Source organism: Emys orbicularis, chromosome 20 (genome assembly GCF_028017835.1).
Source record: "Emys orbicularis isolate rEmyOrb1 chromosome 20, rEmyOrb1.hap1, whole genome shotgun sequence".
In the NCBI taxonomy this organism is placed as follows: domain Eukaryota; kingdom Metazoa; phylum Chordata; order Testudines; family Emydidae; genus Emys; species Emys orbicularis.
This window is the reverse complement of record NC_088702.1, coordinates 16,629,370-16,653,002: the sequence shown is the minus strand read 5'-3', so window position 1 is coordinate 16,653,002 and position 23,633 is coordinate 16,629,370. Positions and strand designations below refer to the sequence as shown.

General features: G+C 51.7%; 1 protein-coding gene across 1 annotated transcript in view; it reads right to left on the bottom strand.

The window, feature by feature from the left end:
- HPN (hepsin) overlaps positions 1 to 20,173 on the bottom strand; it is a 38,956-nt gene extending 18,783 nt beyond the window's left edge. The window contains exons 1-2 of the mRNA XM_065419907.1: positions 20,028 to 20,173; positions 19,622 to 19,809 (exon numbers count right to left, since the gene is read on the bottom strand). Of these exons, the coding sequence (XP_065275979.1) occupies positions 19,622 to 19,809; positions 20,028 to 20,173 (334 nt within the window). The remainder of the gene's footprint in view (positions 1 to 19,621; positions 19,810 to 20,027) is intronic.
- Between the last annotated feature and the right edge of the window lie 3,460 nt (positions 20,174 to 23,633).

Sequence of the window (23,633 nt, the reverse complement as noted above, 5' to 3'; positions counted from 1 at the left end):
GGAAGGGGCGCAGGATGGGTTTTTTGATCTCCTCACACCTGGCCTGGGAGGATCGGCTCCTACACTCCCCCTTCCCCCAGCAGCCCAGCCCAGGTGGGGGAAGGGAGCTGCCAGCCTACACCTGGGGAAGGAGAACCAGCGGTTCGGGGTGGGGGTGGGGGGTCCACCACAGGACAAGTGCTACTTTCTGAAATGTACAGATGGGGAAACTGAGGCACAGAGAGGGGCAATCGGAGCTGGGGATAGAACCCGGAGTCCTCGCTCCCCACCACCCACCCCACAATGTAAGGGGACAACACAAAGGCATTTATATCTTCAACTGCACTGAAATAATACAAGTATCAGAGGGGTAGCCGTGTTAGTCTGAATCTGTAAAAAGCAACAGAGGGTCCTGTGGCACCTTTAAGACTAACAGAAGTATTGGGAGCATAAGCTTTCGTGGGTAAGAACCTCACTTCTTCAGATGCAAGTAATGGAAATCTCCAGAGGCAGGTATAAATCAGTGTGGAGATAACGAGGTTAGTTCAATCAGGGAGGGTGAGGTGCTCTGCTAGCAGTAGACGTGTGAACACCAAGGGAGGAGAAACTGCTTCTGTAGTTGGATAGCCATTCACAGTCTTTGTTTAATCCTGATCTGATGGTGTCAAATTTGCAAATGAACTGGAGCTCAGCAGTTTCTCTTTGGAGTCTGGTCCTGAAGTTTTTTTGCTGTAAGATGGCTACCTTAACATCTGCTATTGTGTGGCCAGGGAGGTTAAAGTGTTCTCCTACAGGTTTTTGTATATTGCCATTCCTGATATCTGACTTGTGTCCATTTATCCTCTTGCGTAGTGACTGTCCAGTTTGGCCAATGTACATAGCAGAGGGGCATTGCTGGCACATGATGGCATATATAACATTGGTGGACGTGCAGGTGAATGAGCCGGTGATGTTGTAGCTGATCTGGTTAGGTCCTGTGATAGTGCTGCTGGTGTAGATATGTGGGCAGAGCTGGCATCGAGGTTTGTTGCATGGGTTGGTTCCTGAGTTAGAGTTGTTATGGTGCGGTGCGTGGTTGCTGGTGAGAATATGCTTAAGGTTGGCGGGTTGTCTGTGGGCGAGGACTGGCCTGCCTCCCAAGGTCTGTGAAAGTGAGGGGTCATTGTCCAGGATGGGTTGTAGATCACTGATGATGCGTTGGAGAGGTTTAAGCTGAGGGCTGTAGGTGATGGCCAGTGGAGTTCTGTTGGTTTCTTTTTTGGGCCTGTCTTGTAGCAGGAGGCTTCTGGGTACACGTCTGGCTCTGTTGATTTGTTCCTTTATTTCCTTGTGTGGGTATCGTAGTTTTGAGAATGCTTGGTGAAGATCTTGCAGGTGTTGGTCTCTGTCTGAGGGGTTGGAGCAGATGCGGTTGTACCTCAGTGCTTGGCTGTAGACGATGGATCGTGTGGTGTGTCCAGGGTGGAAGCTGGAGGCATGAAGGTAGGCATAGCGGTCGGTGGGTTTTCGGTATAGGGTGGTGTTAACGTGGCCATTGCTTATTTGTACTGTGGTGTCCAGGAAGTGGACCTCCCGTGTAGATTGGTCCAGGCTGAGGTTGATGGTGGGGTGGAAGCTGTTGAAATCATGGTGGAATTCTTCCAGGGTCTCCTTCCCATGGGTCCAGATGATGAAGATGTCATCAATGTAGCGTAGGTAGAGAAGGGGCGTGAGTGGACGAGAGCTGAGGAAGCGTTGTTCCAGGTCAGCCATAAAGATGTTGGCATATTGTGGGGCCATGCGGGTGCCCATAGCGGTGCCACTGGTCTGGAGGTATATATTGTCACCAAATTTGAAATAATTGTGCGTGAGGATAAAGTCACAGAGCTCAGCAATAAGTTGTGCTGTGTCATCATCAGGGATACTGTTCCTGACAGCTTGTATTCCATCTGTGTGTGGGATGTTTGTGTAGAGAGCCTCTACATCCATGGTGGCTAGGATGGTGTTTTCTGGGAGGTCACCAATGCATTGTAGTTTTCTCAGGAAATCTGTGGTGTCACGGAGATAGCTGGGAGTGCTGGTGGCGTAGGGTCTGAGTAGGGAGTCCACATATCCAGACAGTCCTTCAGTGAGAGTGCCAATGCCCGAGATGATGGGGCGTCCAGGATTTCCAGGTTTGTGGATCTTGGGTAGTAGATAGAATAACCCCGGTCGGGGCTCTAAGGGTATGTTGATTTGTTCCTGTGTTAGTGTAGGGAGTGTCCTGAGTAGATGGTGCAGTTTCTTAGTGTATTCCTCAGTGGGATCTGAGGAAAGTGGCCTGTAGAATTTGGTATTGGAGAGTTGTCTGGCGGCCTCCTTCTGGTAGTCAGACCTGTTCATGATGACAACAGCACCTCCTTTATCAGCCTCTTTGATGATAATGTCAGGGTGGTTTCTGAGGCTGTGGATGGCATTGCGTTCTGCACGACTTAGGTTATGAGGCAAGCGATGTTGTTTTTCCACAATTTCTGCCTGTGCACGTCGGCGGAAGCATTCTATGTATAGGTCCAGACTGTCATTTCGACCCTCAGGAGGAGTCCATGTGGAGTTCTTCTTCCTGTGTTGTTGGTGGGAGGGTATCTGTGTATCAGTGCGCTGTTCAGTGTTATCTTGAAAGTATTCTTTGAGTCGGAGGCGGCGAAAGTAGGCTTCCAGATCACCGCAGAACTGTATCATGTTCGTGGGGGTGCTGGGGCAAAAAGAGAGTCCTCGAGATAGGACAGACTCCTCTGCTGGGTTGAGTGTGTAGCTGGATAAATTGACGATATTGCTGGGTGAGTTAGGGGTACCCCTGTTGTGGCCCCATGTGCCAGGTAGGATTTTAGACAGCTTACGGTCCTTTTTCCTTTGTAGAGAGGTGAAGTGTGTAATGTAGATCTCCTGTCTTATTTTAGTAAAGTCCATTTGTGTGGAGGGTTGGTTATTTATGAAAGTCTCCAGGTTGGAGAGCTCTTTCTTGATGTTTACCTGTTTGCTGTATAGGATGCTGATCAGATGGTTCCTCAGTTTCTTTGATAGTGTATGGCATAATCTCTCACTGTGGTCTGTGCAGTATGTAGATAGCAATGGATTTTTCACCTTCAGTCCATTTGGTATGATGTCCATCCGTTTGCATTTGGAAAGGAAGATGATATCGGTCTGTATTTGTGCAAGTTTCTTCATGAGGTTGATAGATTTCCATTCCATACGGCTAAATGCAGTGCCTTGCATGGTGTCAAGTATCAGAGGGGTAGCCGTGTTAGTCTGAATCTGTAAAAAGCAACAGAGGGTCCTGTGGCACCTTTAAGACTAACAGAAGTATTGGGAGCATAAGCTTTCGTGGGTAAGAACCTCACTTCTTCAGATGCAAGTAATGGAAATCTCCAGAGGCAGGTATAAATCAGTGTGGAGATAACGAGGTTAGTTCAATCAGGGAGGGTGAGGTGCTCTGCTAGCAGTAGACGTGTGAACACCAAGGGAGGAGAAACTGCTTCTGTAGTTGGATAGCCATTCACAGTCTTTGTTTAATCCTGATCTGATGGTGTCAAATTTGCAAATGAACTGGAGCTCAGCAGTTTCTCTTTGGAGTCTGGTCCTGAAGTTTTTTTGCTGTAAGATGGCTACCTTAACATCTGCTATTGTGTGGCCAGGGAGGTTAAAGTGTTCTCCTACAGGTTTTTGTATATTGCCATTCCTGATATCTGACTTGTGTCCATTTATCCTCTTGCGTAGTGACTGTCCAGTTTGGCCAATGTACATAGCAGAGGGGCATTGCTGGCACATGATGGCATATATAACATTGGTGGACGTGCAGGTGAATGAGCCGGTGATGTTGTAGCTGATCTGGTTAGGTCCTGTGATAGTGCTGCTGGTGTAGATATGTGGGCAGAGCTGGCATCGAGGTTTGTTGCATGGGTTGGTTCCTGAGTTAGAGTTGTTATGGTGCGGTGCGTGGTTGCTGGTGAGAATATGCTTAAGGTTGGCGGGTTGTCTGTGGGCGAGGACTGGCCTGCCTCCCAAGGTCTGTGAAAGTGAGGGGTCATTGTCCAGGATGGGTTGTAGATCACTGATGATGCGTTGGAGAGGTTTAAGCTGAGGGCTGTAGGTGATGGCCAGTGGAGTTCTGTTGGTTTCTTTTTTGGGCCTGTCTTGTAGCAGGAGGCTTCTGGGTACACGTCTGGCTCTGTTGATTTGTTCCTTTATTTCCTTGTGTGGGTATCGTAGTTTTGAGAATGCTTGGTGAAGATCTTGCAGGTGTTGGTCTCTGTCTGAGGGGTTGGAGCAGATGCGGTTGTACCTCAGTGCTTGGCTGTAGACGATGGATCGTGTGGTGTGTCCAGGGTGGAAGCTGGAGGCATGAAGGTAGGCATAGCGGTCGGTGGGTTTTCGGTATAGGGTGGTGTTAACGTGGCCATTGCTTATTTGTACTGTGGTGTCCAGGAAGTGGACCTCCCGTGTAGATTGGTCCAGGCTGAGGTTGATGGTGGGGTGGAAGCTGTTGAAATCATGGTGGAATTCTTCCAGGGTCTCCTTCCCATGGGTCCAGATGATGAAGATGTCATCAATGTAGCGTAGGTAGAGAAGGGGCGTGAGTGGACGAGAGCTGAGGAAGCGTTGTTCCAGGTCAGCCATAAAGATGTTGGCATATTGTGGGGCCATGCGGGTGCCCATAGCGGTGCCACTGGTCTGGAGGTATATATTGTCACCAAATTTGAAATAATTGTGCGTGAGGATAAAGTCACAGAGCTCAGCAATAAGTTGTGCTGTGTCATCATCAGGGATACTGTTCCTGACAGCTTGTATTCCATCTGTGTGTGGGATGTTTGTGTAGAGAGCCTCTACATCCATGGTGGCTAGGATGGTGTACGTCCACCAATGTTATATATGCCATCATGTGCCAGCAATGCCCCTCTGCTATGTACATTGGCCAAACTGGACAGTCACTACGCAAGAGGATAAATGGACACAAGTCAGATATCAGGAATGGCAATATACAAAAACCTGTAGGAGAACACTTTAACCTCCCTGGCCACACAATAGCAGATGTTAAGGTAGCCATCTTACAGCAAAAAAACTTCAGGACCAGACTCCAAAGAGAAACTGCTGAGCTCCAGTTCATTTGCAAATTTGACACCATCAGATCAGGATTAAACAAAGACTGTGAATGGCTATCCAACTACAGAAGCAGTTTCTCCTCCCTTGGTGTTCACACGTCTACTGCTAGCAGAGCACCTCACCCTCCCTGATTGAACTAACCTCGTTATCTCCACACTGATTTATACCTGCCTCTGGAGATTTCCATTACTTGCATCTGAAGAAGTGAGGTTCTTACCCACGAAAGCTTATGCTCCCAATACTTCTGTTAGTCTTAAAGGTGCCACAGGACCCTCTGTTGAAATAATACAATGGCAACACACTTATTCAACAGTCCTAGTGTCACACAACCAGCCTGTGTGTGTGTAAGGTCACCCTGAGGGGTCAGGGGGACACACTGGGGCTGTATGTTTGTGTACAGTCATCCTGGGGTCACACAACAGGATTCTCTCTGTGTGTGTAGTTGCCCTGGGGTCACACAATGGGGTTGTGTGTGTGTACATTTACCCGGGGAGCTTAGAGGGGTTGTATGTGTGTGTACAGTTGCCCTGGGAGGGGGTCACACAATGGGGCTGTGTGTGTGTGTGTGTGTGTGCGTGCGCGCGTATGCGTGCAGTCACCCTAGGGTCACACAATAGGGCTGTGTGTGTATGTAAAGTAGCCATAGGGTCACATAACTGGGCAGTGTGTGTGTACAGTCATCCTGGGGTCACACAACAGAACTCTGTGTGTGTACACTTGCCAGGGGGCACAGTGGGGCTGTATGTATGTGTACAGTCACCCTGGGGGGTCACACATTGGGGCTGTGTGTGTGTGTATGTTCAGTCACCCTAGGGTCACACCACGGGGGGGTGTCTGTGTCTGTGTGTGTGTATACAGTCACCCTGGGGGGGTCACACAGTGGGGCTGTGTGTGTGTGTGTATGTACAGTCACCCTAGGGTCACACCATGTGTGTGTGTGTGTGTGTGTGTGTGTGTACAGTCACCCTAGGGTCACACAACTGGGCGTTTTGTGTGTGTGTGTACAGTTGCCCTGGGGTCACACAATGGGAATCTGTGTGTGTGTACAGTCACCCAAGGAGGCACAGTGGGGCTGTATGTGTGTGTACAATCACCCTAGGGTCACACAACTGGGCGTTGTGTGTGTGTACAGTCGTCCTGGGGTGGCACAGCAGGGCCAGCGATGAGCAGTACCACTAGCAGGAGCCCTCCGGGAGCACAGCTCGCTGGGGGTCCCTGGGCAGAGCCAGACCTGGCTAGATACATACAGCCCCAGCCAGTGCCAGGGGCAACGAGGCCGATGATCTCTGGGACAGGGCCTGTGTCTCATGGGCTGTGCAGCGCCTGGCACAAGGCCTGGGGTGGGGGTGCCCAAAGGGTAGCTAATGGCCAGCTGAGGCAGTGGGGAAGCTGCGAAAGGCTTACGGCAAATAAGCTGAAGGGAACTCTCAGAAAGCCACAGAGGTAGAGCCCCAAGGCCCCCGGAAAGCCCTTTGCAGGCTCCCTGAGCCCCCCAGGGTGCAGGCGATAGGGAGGGAAGTGGCAGGCAGAGGAGATGTTAGCACAGCGCTGAATTCGGCTAGGACACCCTGCTAAAGCCAGCTGCCCCTCTGCCCCGTTGCGTCTCTTCCCCAGGCCCGGCCAGACAGCCTAAAGCACCTCAGCGGTTCACAGCAGGGAGGGCTTTTCCCTCGGGAAAATTCCCACTATTTGTCAAAACACCAAATATCCCCCCCGCTCCCCCCCACACACACACTTCATTTGTTTCTCCCAAGGGAAAATCAGAAAGTTCTCAGATAGAACCCAGGTGTCCTGGCTCCCAGCCCTGCCTGCTCTAACTACTAGACCCCAGTCCCCTCCCAAAGCTGGGGAGAGAACCCAAGTGTCCCCCTCCCCCACCACATCCCCTCCCCTCTTCTGTCAAAACGTTTCTGTTGTTGAGAACCTGATTTTCCATCAGAAAACGAGTCACAGCCGGGTCAGCCCCCGCTCCAGGCGCAAGGCCGCGTGAGCAGCCGCCCCGGGCACAGGTCAGCCCCGCTCCATGTCCAAGGCTGTGTGAGCAGCTGTCCCAGGCACGGATCAGTCCCCCCAGCTGCAGGGCCACGTGATCAGCTGCCCCAGGGACAGGGTCACCCCCCCAGCTGCAGGGCCACGTGATCAGCCGCCCCAGGGACAGGGTCACCCCCCCAGCTGCAGGGCCACGTGAGCAGCTGGGGCAGTGGTGTCCTCACTGGAAGAAGATCAAAAAAGCTACTGCAGCCACTAACCCAAGTTGGCTTCTTCCCGTGGCACAACCCCCCGCCTCCCAGGGCTCCCCCTGCTCATGCAGCATACAATCATAGAAGCTTAGGGTTGGAAGGGACCTCAGGAGGTCATCTAGTCCAACCCCCTGCTCAAAGCAGGACCAATCCCCAACTAAATCATCCCAGCCAGGGCTTTGTCAAGCCGGGCCTTAAAAACCTCTAAGGATGGAGATTCCACCACCTCCCTAGGGAACCCATTCCAGTGCTTCACCAGCCTCCTAGTGAAAAAGTTTTTCCTAATATCCAACCTAAACCTCCCCCACTGCAACTTGAGACCATTACTTCTTGTTCTATCATCTGGTACCACTGAGAACAGTCTAGATCTATCCTCTTTGGAACCCCCTTTCAGGTAGTTGAAAGCAGCTATCAAATCCCCCCTCATTCTTCTCTTCTGCAGACTAAACAATCCCAGTTCCCTCAGCCTCTCCTCGACGGGGACAGGTGAGCAAAGCCCACAGGTAAGTGGGGAACATGGAGACCTGGGAGACGGGTCGGAAACGAGAGGGAGTGTGGGCTATATTGGCAGAGAGAAAGGAGGGTCAGGACAAAACTGGGAGGAAAGATCAAACCAGTATCTTAGATGCCTATATACAAATGCGAGAAGTATGGGTAATAAGCAGGAAGAACTGGAAGTGCTAATAAATAAATACAACTATGATATTGTTGGCATCACTGAAACTTGGTGGGATAATACACATGATTGGAATGTTGGTGTGGATGGGTACAGCTTGCTCAGGAAGGATAGACAGGGGGAAAAGGGAGGAGGTGTTGCCTTATATATTAAAAATGTACACACTTGGACTGAGGTAGAGATGGACATAGGAGACGGAAGTGTTGAGAGTCTCTGGGTTAGGCTAAAAGGGGTAAAAAACAAGGGTGATGTCATGCTAGGAGTCTACTACAGGCCACCTAACCAGGTGGAAGAGGTGGATGAGGCTTTTTTTAAACAACTAACAAAATCATCCAAAGCCCAAGATTTGGTGGTGATGGGGGACTTCAACTATCCGGATATATGTTGGGAAAATAACACAGCGGGGCACAGACTATCCAACAAATTCTTGGACTGCATTGCAGACAACTTTTTATTTCAGAAGGTTGAAAAAGCTACTAGGGGGGAAGCTGTTCTAGACTTGATTTTAACAAATAGGGAGGAACTCGTTGAGAATTTGAAAGTAGAAGGCAGCTTGGGTGAAAGTGATCATGAAATCATAGAGTTTGCAATTCTAAGGAAGGGTAGAAGGGAGAACAGCAAAATAGAGACAATGGATTTCAGGAAGGCAGATTTTGGTAAGCTCAGAGAGCTGATAGGTAAGGTCCCATGGGAATCAAGACTGAGGGGAAAAACAACTGAGGAGAGTTGGCAGTTTTTCAAAGGGACACTATTAAGGGCCCAAAAGCAAGCTATTCCGCTGGTTAGGAAAGATAGAAAATGTGGCAAAAGACCACCTTGGCTTAACCACGAGATCTTGCATGATCTAAAAATTAAAAAGGAGTCATATAAAAAATGGAAACTAGGACAGATTAGGATGAATATAGGCAAACAACACAGGAATGCAAGGGCAAGATGATTAGAAAGGCAAAGGCACAAAATGAGCTCAAACTAGCTACAGGAGTAAAGGGAAACAAGAAGACTTTTTATCAATACATTAGAAGCAAGAGGAAGACCAAAGACAGGGTAGGCCCACTGCTTAGTGAAGAGGGAGAAACAGTAACAGGAAACTTGGAAATGGCAGAGATGCTTAATGACTTCTTTGTTTCGGTCTTCACCGAGAAGTCTGAAGGAATGCCTAACATAGTGAATGCTAATGGGAAGGGGGTAGGTTTAGCAGATAAAATAAAAAAAGAACAAGTTAAAAATCACTTAGAAAAGTTAGATGCCTGCAAGTCACCAGGGCCTGATGAAATGCATCCTAGAATACTCAAGGAGCTAATAGAGGAGGTATCTGAGCCTCTAGCTATTATCTTTGGAAAATCATGGGAGACGGGAGAGATTCCAGAAGACTGGAAAAGGGCAAATATAGTGCCCATCTATAAAAAGGGAAATAAAAACAACCCAGGAAACTACAGACCAGTTAGTTTAACTTCTGTGCCAGGGAAGATAATGGAGCAAGTAATTAAGGAAATCATCTGCAAACACTTGGAAGGTGGTAAGGTGATAGGGAACAGCCAGCATGGATTTGTAAAGAACAAATCGTGTCAAACCAATCTGATAGCTTTCTTTGATAGGATAACGAGTCTTGTGGATAAGGGAGAAGCGGTCGATGTGGTATACCTAGACTTTAGTAAGGCATTTGATACGGTCTCGCATGATATTCTTATCGATAAACTAGGCAAATACAATTTAGATGGGGCTACTATAAGGTGGGTGCATAACTGGCTGGATAACCGTACTCAGAGAGTTGTTATTAATGGTTCCCAATCCTGCTGGAAAGGCATAACGAGTGGGGTTCCGCAGGGGTCTGTTTTGGGACCGGCTCTGTTCAATATCTTCATTAACGACTTAGATATTGGCATAGAAAGTACGCCTATTAAGTTTGCGGATGATACCAAACTGGGAGGGATTGCAACTGCTTTGGAGGACAGGGTCATAATTCAAAATGATCTGGACAAATTGGAGAAATGGTCTGAGTTAAACAGGATGAAGTTTAACAAAGACAAATGCAAAGTGCTCCACTTAGGAAGAAAAAATCAGTTTCACACATACAGAATGGGAAGAGACTGTCTAGGAAGGAGTACGGCAGAAAGGGATCTAGGGGTTATAGTGGACCACAAGCTAAATATGAGTCAACAGTGTGATGCTGTTGCAAAAAAAGCAAACATGATTCTGGGATGTATTAACAGGTGTGTTGTGAGCAAGACACGAGAAGTCATTCTTCCGCTCTACTCTGCTCTGGTTAGGCCTCAGCTGGAGTATTGTGTCCAGTTCTGGGCACCGCATTTCAAGAAAGATGTGGAGAAATTGGAAAGGGTCCAGAGAAGAGCAACAAGAATGATTAAAGGTCTTGAGAACATGACCTATGAAGGAAGGCTGAAAGAATTGGGTTTGTTTAGTTTGGAAAAGAGAAGACTGAGAGGGGACATGATAGCAGTTTTCAGGTATCTAAAAGGGTGTCAGAAGGAGGAGGGAGAAAACTTGTTCACCTTAGCCTCTAAGGATAGAACAAGAAGCAATGGGCTTAAACTGCAGCAAGGGAGGTCTAGGTTGGACATTAGGAAAAAGTTCCTAACTGTCAGGGTAGTTAAATATTGGAATAAATTGCCTAGGGAGGTTGTGGAATCTCCATCTCTGAAGATATTTAAGAGTAGGTTAGATAAATGTCTATCAGGGATGGTCTAGACAGTATTTGGTCCTGCCATGCGGGCAGGGGACTGGACTCGATGACCTCTCGAGGTCCCTTCCAGTCCTAGAATCTATGAATCTATGAATCTATAAGTCATGTGCCCCAGCCCCCTAATCATTTTTGTTGCCCTCTGCTGGACTCTCTCCAATTTGTCCACATCCTTTCTGTAGTGGGGGGGACCAAAACTGGATGCAATACTCCAGATGTGGCCTCACCAGTGCCGAATAGAGGGGAACGATCACGTCCCTCGATCTGCTGGCAATGCCCCTACTTATACAGCCCAATATGCCGGTGGCCTTCTTGGCAACAAGGGCACACTGCTGACTCATATCCAGCTTCTCGTCCACTGTAATCCCCAGGGCCTTTTCTGCAGAACTGCTGCCTAGCCCAGGGGTAGCCAACCTGTGACTCCGGAGCCACATGCGGCTCTTCAGAGGTTAATACGCGGCTCCTTGTCTAGGCACCGACTCCGGGGCTGGAGCTACAGGCACCAACTTTCTAATGTGCCCAGGGGGCTCACTGCTCAACCCCTGGCTCTGCCACAGGCCCTGCCCCCACTCCCCCCCTTCCCGCCCCCTCCCCTGAGCCTGCCGTGCCCTCACTCCTCTCCTCCCCCCCAAGAGCCTCCTGCACACCACAAAACATCTGATCGATGGGGCTGCTGGTGGGTGGGAGGCTCTGGGAGCTGGGGGGGCTGATGGGGGGCTACTGACATAGGTGCCGACTTCTCGCACCGGGGGTGCTCGACCCGCCTCTGTACCTGGCCCAGTCCTGACTCCACCCCTGCCCCGCCCCCATTCCAACTCCTTCCCCAAAGTCCCTGCCCCAACTCCACCCCCTCCCTGCCCCTATTCCAACTTCTTCCCCAAATCCCCGCCCCAGCCCTGCCTCTTCCCCACCTCCTCCCCTGAGTGCGCCATGTTCCCGCTCCTCCCCCCTCCCTCCCAGAGCTTGCTACGCCACCAAACAGCTGTTTGGCAGTGGCAAGCGCTGGGAGGTAGGCGGAGGAGCGGGGACGTGGCGCGCTCAGGGGAAGAGGAGGTGGGGCGGGGGGGTAAGGGGAGCTTGGCTGCCGGTGGGTGCAGAGCACCCACTAATTTTTCCCTGTGGGTGCTCCAGTCCCGGAGCACCCACGGAGTTGGCGCCTATGGCTACTGACATATTACTGTGGCTCTTTGGCAATGTACATTGGTAAATTCTGGCTCCTTCCCAGGCTCAGGTTGGCCACCCCGGCTTAGCCAGTCGGTCCCCAGCCTGTAGCAGTGCATGGGATTCTTCTGTCCTCAGTGCAGGACTCTGCACTTGTCCTTGTTGAACATCCCAGCCCTGAGGTGCACCTGCCCCACCCTGACAGGTCAGATTCCTTGTGAGTCTCCCAGGCCACAAACCGCTACCATGGGGAACTGCTGAGAAAGCACCAGTGGCTCTTGTGGAAGCCACAGACCAGCCCGATTGGTGCTGGGGAATCATAGAATCATAGAATATCAGGGTTGGAAGGGACCTCAGGAGGTCATCTAGTCCAACCCCCTACTCAAAGCAGGACCAATCCCCAGACAGATTTTTACCCCAGTTCCCTAAATAGCTCCCTCAAGGATTGAACTCACAACCCTGGGTTTAGCAGGCCAATGCTCAAATCATTGAACTATCCCTCCTCCCCTGGATGAGTGGATGGATGGAGTCAGGGAACGAGGGGTACATGTGGAGATGGATGGATGGAGGGAGGGAGGGAGGGAGGGAAGGAGGGGTACATGTGGAGATGGATGGATGGATGGAGGAAAGGAGGGCTACATGTGGAGATTAATGGGTGGATGGAGGGAAGGGTACATGGAGGGAAGGAGGGATACTTGTGGAGATGGATGGATGGAGGGAGGGAAGGAGGGGTACATGCGGAGATGGATGGAAGGAGGGATACATGTGGAGATGGATGAATGGATGGATGGAGGGAAGGAGGTGTACATATGGAGATGGAGGGAGGGAGGGCGCGAGGGAGGGAGTGGTATATGTAAATAATACAGCAGGGCAAAGATTATCCAACAAGTTCTTGGAATGTATTGGAGAAATTTTTTTATTTCAGATGGTGGAGAAAGCTACTGGGGAGACGCTGTTCTAGATTTGATTTTGACAAATAGGGAGGAACTGGTTGAATTTGAAAGTGGAAGGCAGCTTAGGTGAAAGTGATCATGAACTGATCATGATGAGTTTGTGATTCTAAGGAATTGGTAGGAGGGAAAACAGCACAATAAAGATAATGGATTTCAAGAAGGCAGAGACTTTAGCAAACTCAGGCAGTTGGTAGGTAAGATCCCATGGGAAGCAAGTATAAGGGGGGAAAGAGTTTGAGAGAGTTGGCAGTTTTTCTTAGAGATGTAATTAAGGGGAAAAGAGCAAACTATCCCACTTCAAAGGAAAGATAGGAAGTACAGCAACAGACCACCCTGTCTTAACCAGGAGATCTTCAACGATCTGAAACTCAAAAAAAGAGTCCTACAAAAATTGGAAACTAGGTCAAACTACAAAGGATGAATATAAACAAATAACACAAGTCTGTAGGGACAAAATTAGAAAGGCCAAGGCACAAAACAAGATTAAACTATCTAGAGACATAGGGTTAGGGTTAGACTCATAGACCCAGGACAGGGTAGGCCCGTTACTCAATGCAGGGAGAGAGGGAGACAATAACAGAAAATGTGGAAAGGACAGAAGTGATAAATGACTTTGTTGTTTCAGTTTTTTCCAAAAAGGTTAGTAGTGATTGGACGTCTAACATAGTGAATGCCAGTGAAAATAGGGTAGGATCAGAGGCTAAAATAGGGAAAGAACAAGTTAAAAATTACTCAGACACGTTAGATGTCTTGAAGTCACCAAGGCCTGATGAAATACATCCTAGAATACTCAAGGAGCTGACTGAGGAGATATCTGAGCCATTAGCAATTATCTTCCAAAAGTCATGGAAGACGGAAGAGATACCAGAGGACTGGAAAAGGGCAAATATCGTGCCCATCTATAAAAAGGGAAATAAGAACAACCTGGGGAATTACAGACCAGTCAGCTTAACTTCTGTAGCAAGAAAGATAATGGAGCAAATAATTACGCAATCAATTTGCAAACACCTAGAAGATAATAAGGTGATAAATAACAGTCAGCATGGATTTGTCAAGAACAAATTGTGTCAAACCAACATCATAGCTTTCTTTGACAGCGTAACAAGACTTGTGGATGGGGGGAAGTGGTAGATGTGGTATATCTTGACTTCAGTAAAGCTTTTGATACTGTCTCGCATGACCTTCTCATAGACAAACTGGGGAAATGCAATCTAGATTGAGCTACTATAATGTGGGTACATAACTAGCTGGAAAACTGTTCCCAGAGAGTAGTTATCAGTGGTTCACAGTCAAGCTGGAAGGGTATATCAAGTGGGGTCCTGCAGGGATCAGTTCTGGGTTCAGTTCTGTTCAATATCTTCATCAATGATTTAGATAATGGCATAGAGAGTGCACTTATAAAGTTTGTGGACGATACCAACCTGGGAGGGGTTGCAAGTGCTTTGGAGGATAGGATTAAAATTCAAAATGATCTGGACAAACTGGAGAAATGGTCTGAAGTAAATAGGATGAAATTCAATAAGGATAAATGCAAAGTACTCCACTTAGCAAGGAACAATCAGTTGCACACATACAAAATGGGAAATGACTGCCTAGGAAGGAGTACTTTGGAAAGGGATCTGGGGTCATAGTGGATCACAAGCTAAATATGAGTCAACAGTGTAAAACTGCTGCAAAAAAAGCAAACATCATTCTGGGATGTATTAGCGGGAGTATTGTAAGCAAGACATGAGAAGTAATTCTTCCGCTCTACTCCACACTGATTAGGCCTCAGCTGGAGTATTGTGTCCACTTCTGGATGCCACATTTCAGCAAATATGTGGAGAAATTGGAGAAAGTCCAGAGAAGAGCAACAAAAATGATTAAAGGTCTAGAAAACATGACCTATGAGGAAAGACTGAAAAAATTGAGTTTGTTTCGTCTGGAGAAGAGAAGACTGAGAGGGGACATGATAACAGTTTTCAAGTACATAAAAGCTTGTTAATAGGAGGAGGGAGAAAAATTGTTCTTCTTAACCTTTGAGGATAGGACAAGAAGCAATGGGCTTAAATTGCAGCAATGGAGGTTTAGGTTGGACATTAGGAAAAACTTCCTGTCAGGGTGTTTAAGCACTGGAATAAATTGCCTAGGGAGGTTGTTGAATCTCCATCATTGGAGATTTTTAAGAGCAAGTTGGACAAACACCTCTCAGGGATGGTCTAGATAATACTTAGTCCTGCCATGAGTGCAGGACACTGGACTAGATGATCTCTCATGGTACCTTCCAGTCCTACACTTCTATGATTCTATGTGGGCTGGCTGGATGGATGGAGGAGTGTGTGTGTGGAGATAGATGTATAGATGGATACCTGTGGGGATGGACGGATGGAGGGGCATTTGTGGGAATGGATGGATGCATGTGGAGCTAGATGGATGGAGGGGTACATGTGTGGATGGATGGATGGATGGATGGATGCATGTGGAGATATATGTATGTATGGATAGACAGACAGGAAAATGAAGGGATACATGTGAGGATAGATGGAGGGGTACGTGTGGAGATGGATGGATGGATGGATGGGATGCGTGTGGAGATGGATGGATGGACAGGTATGTGTGGGAATGGGTGGATGGATTCGTGTGGAGATGGATGGATGGATGGAGAGATATATGTGAGAATGGATGGATGGATACATGTGGGGATGGATGCATGGATTCGTGTGGAGATAGATGGACGGATGGATGGATGGATACATGTGGAGATGGATGGATGGATACATGTGGAGATGGATGGATGGAGAGGTATGTGTGGGATTGGATGGATGGATACATGGATGGATGGATGAGATGTGTGTGGAGATGGAGGGAAGGGTACGTGTACCTATTATATAGCTATCAGATCACTACACCTCCATACTCCATGAAGAAACCCTAAATCGATAATGCCTGTAACACCACTGCAGCTGCCATCTGACAGTATTGTTAGTATTTGTTAGTAAATATTAACCCTTTTAGTCCTTTACTTTCTGTATATTTGATTCATTTATATATCAACTATGCTTTAGAATCTGTATGATATTAACAAAGGAGATGTTTGAATTCTAAGGCGCAGAACACTGGGCCTTGTCCTATAAGTAAGATAATGTATTTTATCTATTAAGATTTAATCTAATAATCTGTGGCATCTCCATGCCTATAGAACACCAGATATCCTTGATTCCCTTAATCAGAGGCTAAAATAGGGAAAGAACAAGTCAAAAATTACTTATACAAGTTAGATGTCTTCAAGTCACCAGGGCCTGATGAAATGTATCCTAGAATACTCAAGGAGCTGACTGAAGAGATATCTGAGCCATTAGCAATTATCTTTGAAAAGTCGTGGAAGACATGAGAGATTCCAGAAGACTGGAAAAGGGCAAATATCGTGCCCATCTATAAAAAAGGAAATAAGGACAACCCGAGGAATTACAGACCAATCAGCTTAACTTCTGTACCCAGAAAGATAATGAAGAAAATAATTAAGCAATCAATTTGAAACAGCTAGAAGATAATAAGGTGATAAGTAAGAATCAGCATGGATTTGTCAAGAACAAAACTTGTCAAACCAACCTGATAGCTTTCTTTACAGGGTAACAAACCTTGTGGGTAGTGGGGAAGCGGTAGACGTGGTATATCTTGATTTTAGTAAAGCTTTTGATACGGTCTCACATGAAAAAAGAACAGGAGTACTTGTGGCACCTTAGAGACTAACAAATTTATTAGAGCATAAGCTTTCATGGGCTACAACCCACTTCTTCGGACTTTCTCATAAACAAAATGGGAAATGCAACCTAGATGGAGCTATTAGAAGAAGGTGGGTTCATAATTGGCTGGAAAACCATTCCCAGAGAGTAATTATCAGTGGTTCACAGTCATGCTGGAAGGGCATAACGAGTGGGGTCCCTCAAGGAATCAGTTCTGAGTCCAGTTCTGTTCAATATCTTCATCAATGATTTAGATAATGGCATAGAGAGTACACTTCTAAAGTCTGCAGAGTATACCCAGCTGGGAGGGGTTGCAAGTGCTTTGGAGGATAGGATTAAAATTCAAAATGATCTGGACAAACTGAAGAAATGGTCAGAGGTAAAGAGGATGAAATTCAATAAGGATAAATGCAAAGTACTCCACTTAGCAAGGAACAATCAGTTGCGCGCATACAAAATGGGAAATGACTGCCTAGGAAGGAGTACTGCAGAAAGGGATCTGGTGCTCATAGTGGACCACAAGCTAAATATGAGTCAACACTGTAAAGCTGTTGCAAAAAAAGCGAACATCATTCTGGGATGTATTAGCAGGAGTGTTGTAAGTAAGACATGAGAAGTCATTCTTCCGCTCTACTCTGCGCTGATTAGGCCTCAGCTGGAGTATTGTGTCCAGTTCTGGGCACCGCATTTCAGCAAAGATGTGGAGAAATTGGAGAAAGTCCAGAGAAGAGCAACAAAAATGATTAAAGATCTAGAAAACATGATCTATGAGGAAAGACTGAAAAAAATGGGTTTGCTTAGCCTGGAGAAGAGAAAACTGAGAAGGGACATGATAACAGTTTTCAAGTATGTAAAAGGTTGTTACTAGGAGGAGGGAGAAAAATTGTTCTTCTTATCCTCTGAGAATTTAAGCCCAAGAAGCAATGGGCTTAAATTGCAGTAAGGGAGGTTTAGGTTGGACATTACAAAAAACTTCCTGTCAGGGTACCTAAGCACTGGAATAAATTGCCCGGGGAGGTTGTTGAATCTCCATCACTGGAGATTTTTAAGAGCAGGTTGGACAAACACCTCTCAGGGATGGTCTAGATAATACTTAGTCCTGCCATGAGTGCAGGGGACTGGACTAGATGACCTCGCGAGGTCCCTTCCAGTCCTATGATTCTATGAATATAGATCTAAGGCTGATGTAAACATTAAACCTGGGATTGATGAGGGGTGATTTTTGCTAGGGAGAATCACTAGGGAAGAATGACCATGGGGAAAGAAGGACACACTGAGAGAGATTATCTTGAACTTGAACAACATTGGTCGTCTCCACTGTAAATAATGCTGCCTTCACACATCAATCAGTACAGACTTCCTCTAAAAGGAAATCCCATCAGAACAGATGGTTCTGGGCCAGGGAGGCTGGAACAATGTGTATCGTGGGGGTGCTGAGAGCCATTGAACCAAACTGTTAACCCTGGATATGATGGAAACCACTTCAAGCCAGGGGGTGCTGCCGCACCCTTAGTTCTGGGCGGGTTTTTGTGGCAAGGAGGGGTCTCTTTGGCTATATAACGACAGAAAGTTTGGAACTTAGTTGGGGGATGAAACTGCGCATCCCACCCGTTCCAGTGGAGAAGGGACACGGCCAACTCTGCCCCTCACCACGGGGTGGGGCTGGATCTGTTCTTGCTTTGCCGTGCACAGGGCTGTGCCGATTGCCGACTGAGGATTTTGGTTACAGAATTCCAGCTGACCCTCTTATATGACAATCTCAAACCGCCATTAACCTCAGACTCGCAACAATATCACCTCTGTCCCTCCTCTGCCAGCTGGGCCAGCTCCTTACCCCCACCAGCCATGCACCAACTCCCTACCCTTCCCCTGCTGGCTTCACCCACCTCCCCACCCACAAAGCTCCCCTCCCCTATCTGCCCCTGGCCCTGCCCCTTCTCCCCAGCCTGCCCCTCTGGGGCAGGGAGGGGGCCAGCCTGGAGTGGGGGACCAGCAGGGAGCTGAGCTGAGCTCAGGCAGCGTGACCCTCTCGTGTCCTCTGCCCAGCCATCTGGCACTGTTAATGATCGATTTCTCCTGCAGTTCGGGGAGGGGGGGTGGGATCAGAAAAGGTGGGGGGAGTGTGGATTGGGAAGGGGCAGATGGGTGTGGGATGTAGGATTGGGAGAGGGGTGAGAGCGTGGGATCAGGGACTGGGGGAGGGGTGGGAACAGGGATTGGGGAGGGGTGGGGGACTGGAGAAGGGGGTGTTGGATCAGGGAAGGGGAGAGGGATTGGGGAAGGGGCAGGGACATGGGATCAGGAATTGGGAAGGGCGGGGGTGTGGAATATGGGGCCGGGGGAGGAGTGGGATCAGGGATTGGGGAGGGGCTGGGATGTGGGATTGGGGAGGGGCTGGGACGTGGGATCAGGCATTGGGAAGGGGTGGGGTATGGGATATGGGACTGGGGGAGGGACGTGGGATCTGGGAAGGGGTGGGATCTGGGATTGGGGAGGGGTGGGGTATAGGATATGGGACAGGGGGAAGGGGAGGGACGTGGGATCAGGGATTGGGAAGGGGTGGGTGTAGGATATGGGACTAGGGGAGGGACATGGGATCAGGGATTGGGAAGGGGTGGGGTGTGGGATTTGGGACTGGGGGAGGGATAGGATCAGGGATTGGGAAGGGGTGGGGTGTGGGATTTGGGACTGGGGGAGGGATGGAATCAGGGATTGGGGAGAGGTGGGGTGTGGGATATGGGACTGAGGGAAGGGGAGGAACGTGGGATCAGGGTTTGGGGAGGGGGTGGAATATGGGACTAGGGGAGGGGTGGGATCAGGGATTGGGAAGGGGTGGGAAGGATATGGGACTGGGGGAGTTGTGGGATCAGGAATGGGGGAGGGGTGGGGGGATTGGAGATGGGGGTGTTGGATCAGGGAAGGTAGGAGGGATTGGGGAGAGGGCAGGGGCATGGGTGGGATCAGGGATCCCCCAATCATGGGGGGCACGGCCCTGGGCGGAGGCACTGGCTAGGGCAGGGAGCGGGATGTGGGATTGGGGCAGGAGCAGCCTGCGGCCCAGCTCCCCTGCGACTCACCGTCTTTCTCAGCCATCTCCTTGCCGCGGTTAATGATTGACTGGAGCCAGTGGGCCGGGCCAGACAGACCCTGCTCCCCTGGCACCCGGCAAGTCCTGCACCCTGGGGACAGAGAGCACAGCGGGGCGGTGACTACAGGGTTCCCAGCCCTGGCTGGCGCCAGCGCAGGACTCCTGGTCTCTGAGATCCTGCTCGGGGACCCCAAATCCCCTGCGTCTGCAGCCTTTCACCCCACAGGCCTGGACACACAGGGATGGCTTGCCCAGAGCTGAGGTGTAGTCACCTCTCGGGCAGGGCAGCTGGGGAACAGCTGCACATAACGCCTCATGGGGATGGCTCACCCGGTGCTGACATGCAGCCACCTCTGGGGTGGGGCCCGATTCTGCGCTGCCCAAGCTCCACGTACTGAACCACATCCCCTGCAAGCCCATGGGGCAGGCACTGGCTGTGGGAGCCGCACTGGGGGGAGACAACCACAGCATCCAGCCAGCCACTGCCGAACCTGCACTGCTGTTTTGGCAACGGGCAGCGCTGGATAAACCATTCCCCCATGCGCCTTTCCATCCGCCCATCCCCCATCCAGCCACCCACCCATCCCCCATCCATTGCCCCACGCACCCCTCCATCCACCCATCCCCCATCCATCCACCCCATCCATTGCCCCACGCACCCCTCCATCCATCCCCCCCACGCACCCCTCCATCCACCCATCCCCCATCCATCCACCCACCCATCCCCGCATGCAGCCCTTCATCCACCCATCGATCCCCTCACGCACCCCTCCATCCACCCACCCATCCATTGCCCCATGCACCCCTCCATCCACCCATCCCCCCAGGCACTCCTTCATCCACCCATCCCCCATCCATCCACCCACCCATCCATTGCCCCACGTACCCCTCCATCCACCCACCCCCCATCCATCTACCCACTTATCCCCCCAGGCACCCCTCCATCCTCCCATCCCCCCGCCCATCCATTGCCCCACGCACCCCTCCATCCACCCACCCATCCATCGCCCCACGCACCCCTCCATCCACCCATCCCCCATCCATTGCCCCACGCACCCCTCCATCCACCCATCCCCCATCCATCCACCCCATCCATTGCCCCACGCACCCCTCCATCCACCCATCCCCCCAGGCACTCCTTCATCCACCCATCCCCCATCCATCCACCCACCCATCCATTGCCCCACGTACCCCTCCATCCACCCACCCCCCATCCATCTACCCACTCATCCCCCCAGGCACCCCTCCATCCTCCCATCCCCCCGCCCATCCATTGCCCCACGCACCCCTCCATCCACCCATCCCCCATCCATTGCCCCACGCACCCCTCCATCCACCCATCCCCCATCCATTGCCCCACGCACCCCTCCATCCACCCATCCCCCATCCATCCACCCCATCCATTGCCCCACGCACCCCTTCATCCACCCATTCCCCATCCACCCGTCCATCCATTGCCCCACGCACCCCTCCATCCATCCCCCCCACGCACCCCTCCATCCACCCATCCCCCATCCATCCATCCACCCACCCATCCCCTCACGCACCCCTCCATCTACCCACCCATCCCCTCACGCACCCCTCCATCCACCCACCCATCCATTGCCCCATGCACCCCTCCATCCACCCATCCCCCATCCATCCACCCACCCATCCATTGCCCCACGTACCCCTCCATCCACCCACCCCCCATCCATCCACCCACTCATCCCCCCAGGCACCCCTCCATCCTCCCATCCCCCCGCCCATCCATTGCCCCACGCACACCTCCATCCACCAATCCCCCATCCAGACATGCACCCATTCCCTCATGCACTCCTCCATCCACCCATCCCCCATCCAGACACGCACCCATTCCCCCCACACACTCCTCCATCCACCCATCCCCCATACAGCCACCAACCCATCCCCCCACGCACCCCTCCACCACAGCCACCACCCATCCTCCGCCACACCTCTCCGTCCATCCATGCATCCCCCCACATGCCCCTCCATCCACCCATTGACCCCACGCACCCCACCCCCCATTCTCCCTCATACCCCTCCATCCATCCATCCATCCCCCCCATCCACCCCACACACCCATCCCTCCCTCACCCCTACATCCGCGCACCCATCCCCCAGGGGGAGGCGTGATCTGGGTGTAGTGCCCAAGGGGGGTGGGAGATTTGGGGCACAGTGCCCAGTGGGGGTCAGAGTGGGGATCTGAGTGCAGTGCCCAGGGGGAGGGGTGATGTGGGTGCGGTGCCGAGGGGGTCCAAGGTGGGAGGTGTTGGGGGCACGGAGCCTGGAGCAGGGGTGACTGTGGTGGGGGTGTCCGAGGATACTGCCCTGGGTGGGGGTGTCCGGGGCAGGGGTGTCTGGGGTGGGGATGTCCGAGCACACTGCCTTGGGTGGGGGTGTCCTGGGCAGGGATGTCTGGGGTGGGGGTGTCCGAGCACACTGCCCTGGGTGGGGGTGCCCAGGGCGGGGGTGTCGGGGGCACAGTGCCTTGGGCAAGATGCCCGGGGGAGGGGGTCCGAGCACAGTGCCCTGGGAGGGGGTGTCTGGGCCACAGTTGCCTTGGGCGAGATGCCCAGGGTGGGGGTGCCCGGGGGGGTCTCCGGGAGCAGTGCCTGGTGCAGGGGTGTCGGGGGCGGGGTGTCCGGGGCGCGGTTCATGGGGCGGGACTGTCGGGGCGCGATGCCCGGCCAGTGCCCAGGGCGGGAGGTCCCTTACCCGTGACACGTCCCTGCGGCTCCGGCTGGCCGCGGGCTCACCATGCAGCTGGCCGGGGCTGGGCAGGGGCCGGCATGGCGGGGGGCGCCGGGGTCACCCGGCCCAGGCGGCAGCTCAGCGGGGCGATGGTTTACCTGGGGCGGGCGGAGCCGGGGGCCCGGGAGGGGAGCGCGGGGCTCGGGGAGGGGCTGGGCCGGGCTGCCCAATGGGCGTGGCCGCTCCAGGACACCTGTGCATGCCCCCCCCGGAGGAGGGGGGGCAGGGGACTGGGGGGACCAGGCTACACACAGCACATGTGGGAGGGGAAGACGGAGCTGGAGGGGAGTGGGGGGGTCTAGCGGGTCTGGGAGCCAGGACTCCTGGGTTCCATCCCAGGTCTGGGAGGAGTGACCTGCCAGGAAGCCCCGCCCCTCGCAGCCCCCCTCCCTTTTCCTGGCAGTGCCGCCTCCCTTCGCTCAATGGGGCCATTGTGTCCTGTGCACCTCGGGGCTCCCCTTCGCCGGCGCAGGGGCTGGGAGGCGGGGAGCGGGGGCGGCAGATGGCAAACCTGCTCTGGCTGGGTCCCAAGCTGCTGGCTGCGAGGCCTGGCGTTTTCCAGGGGAGGAGCACACACTCTACTGTCCCCCTCCCGCCCCTTCAACCCCGGGGATAGAGGGGAAACTGAGGCACGGTGAGATGCATGTGACTGCAGCCTGCCCTGTTCCACCCCGTTAGCCCCTTTCCCATGGGCAGAAAGGGGTCAAGCCCACTCTGGGCCTGCATCCAGCCAGCCCCTGGAACAGGTGCCTGGGGACGGTGGGGACAGGCAGCACCCAGGTCCCCAGGCCAGAGGGGTTTGCTGACTCAGGTCTCTGAGCACCTACTCCAGCTGGGAATGAGCCCAGTGGTGCCGGGAGTCAGCTTACTGCCCCCCAAGTCCTGCTGCCACTCTGGATTTGCTCTGGTTAATGCACAGCAGATTATAGCTTGGGCTAGATTGGGAGGGGAAACTGAGGCACACAGTGGGGGAGGGACTGGTCCAAGGCCGCATAGCAGGCCAATGGCACACCTGGGAACAGAACCCAGGTGTCCTGAGCCTCAGTCTCATGCTCCAACCACTAGGCCATGCAGGACAGCAAGTTTTAACCCTGAGAGCCTAGAGCAGTTGGGAATGAAATGACCAACGTTGGCCGCTAGAGAAGTGCAAGGTCCCCCCAGCCACTTCCCTGTCACGACTTATCAGGGGCATTTCAGCACCCGGTGCAGGCGAGCGAATCTGGAACTCATTTCCCATTAGCGAGATC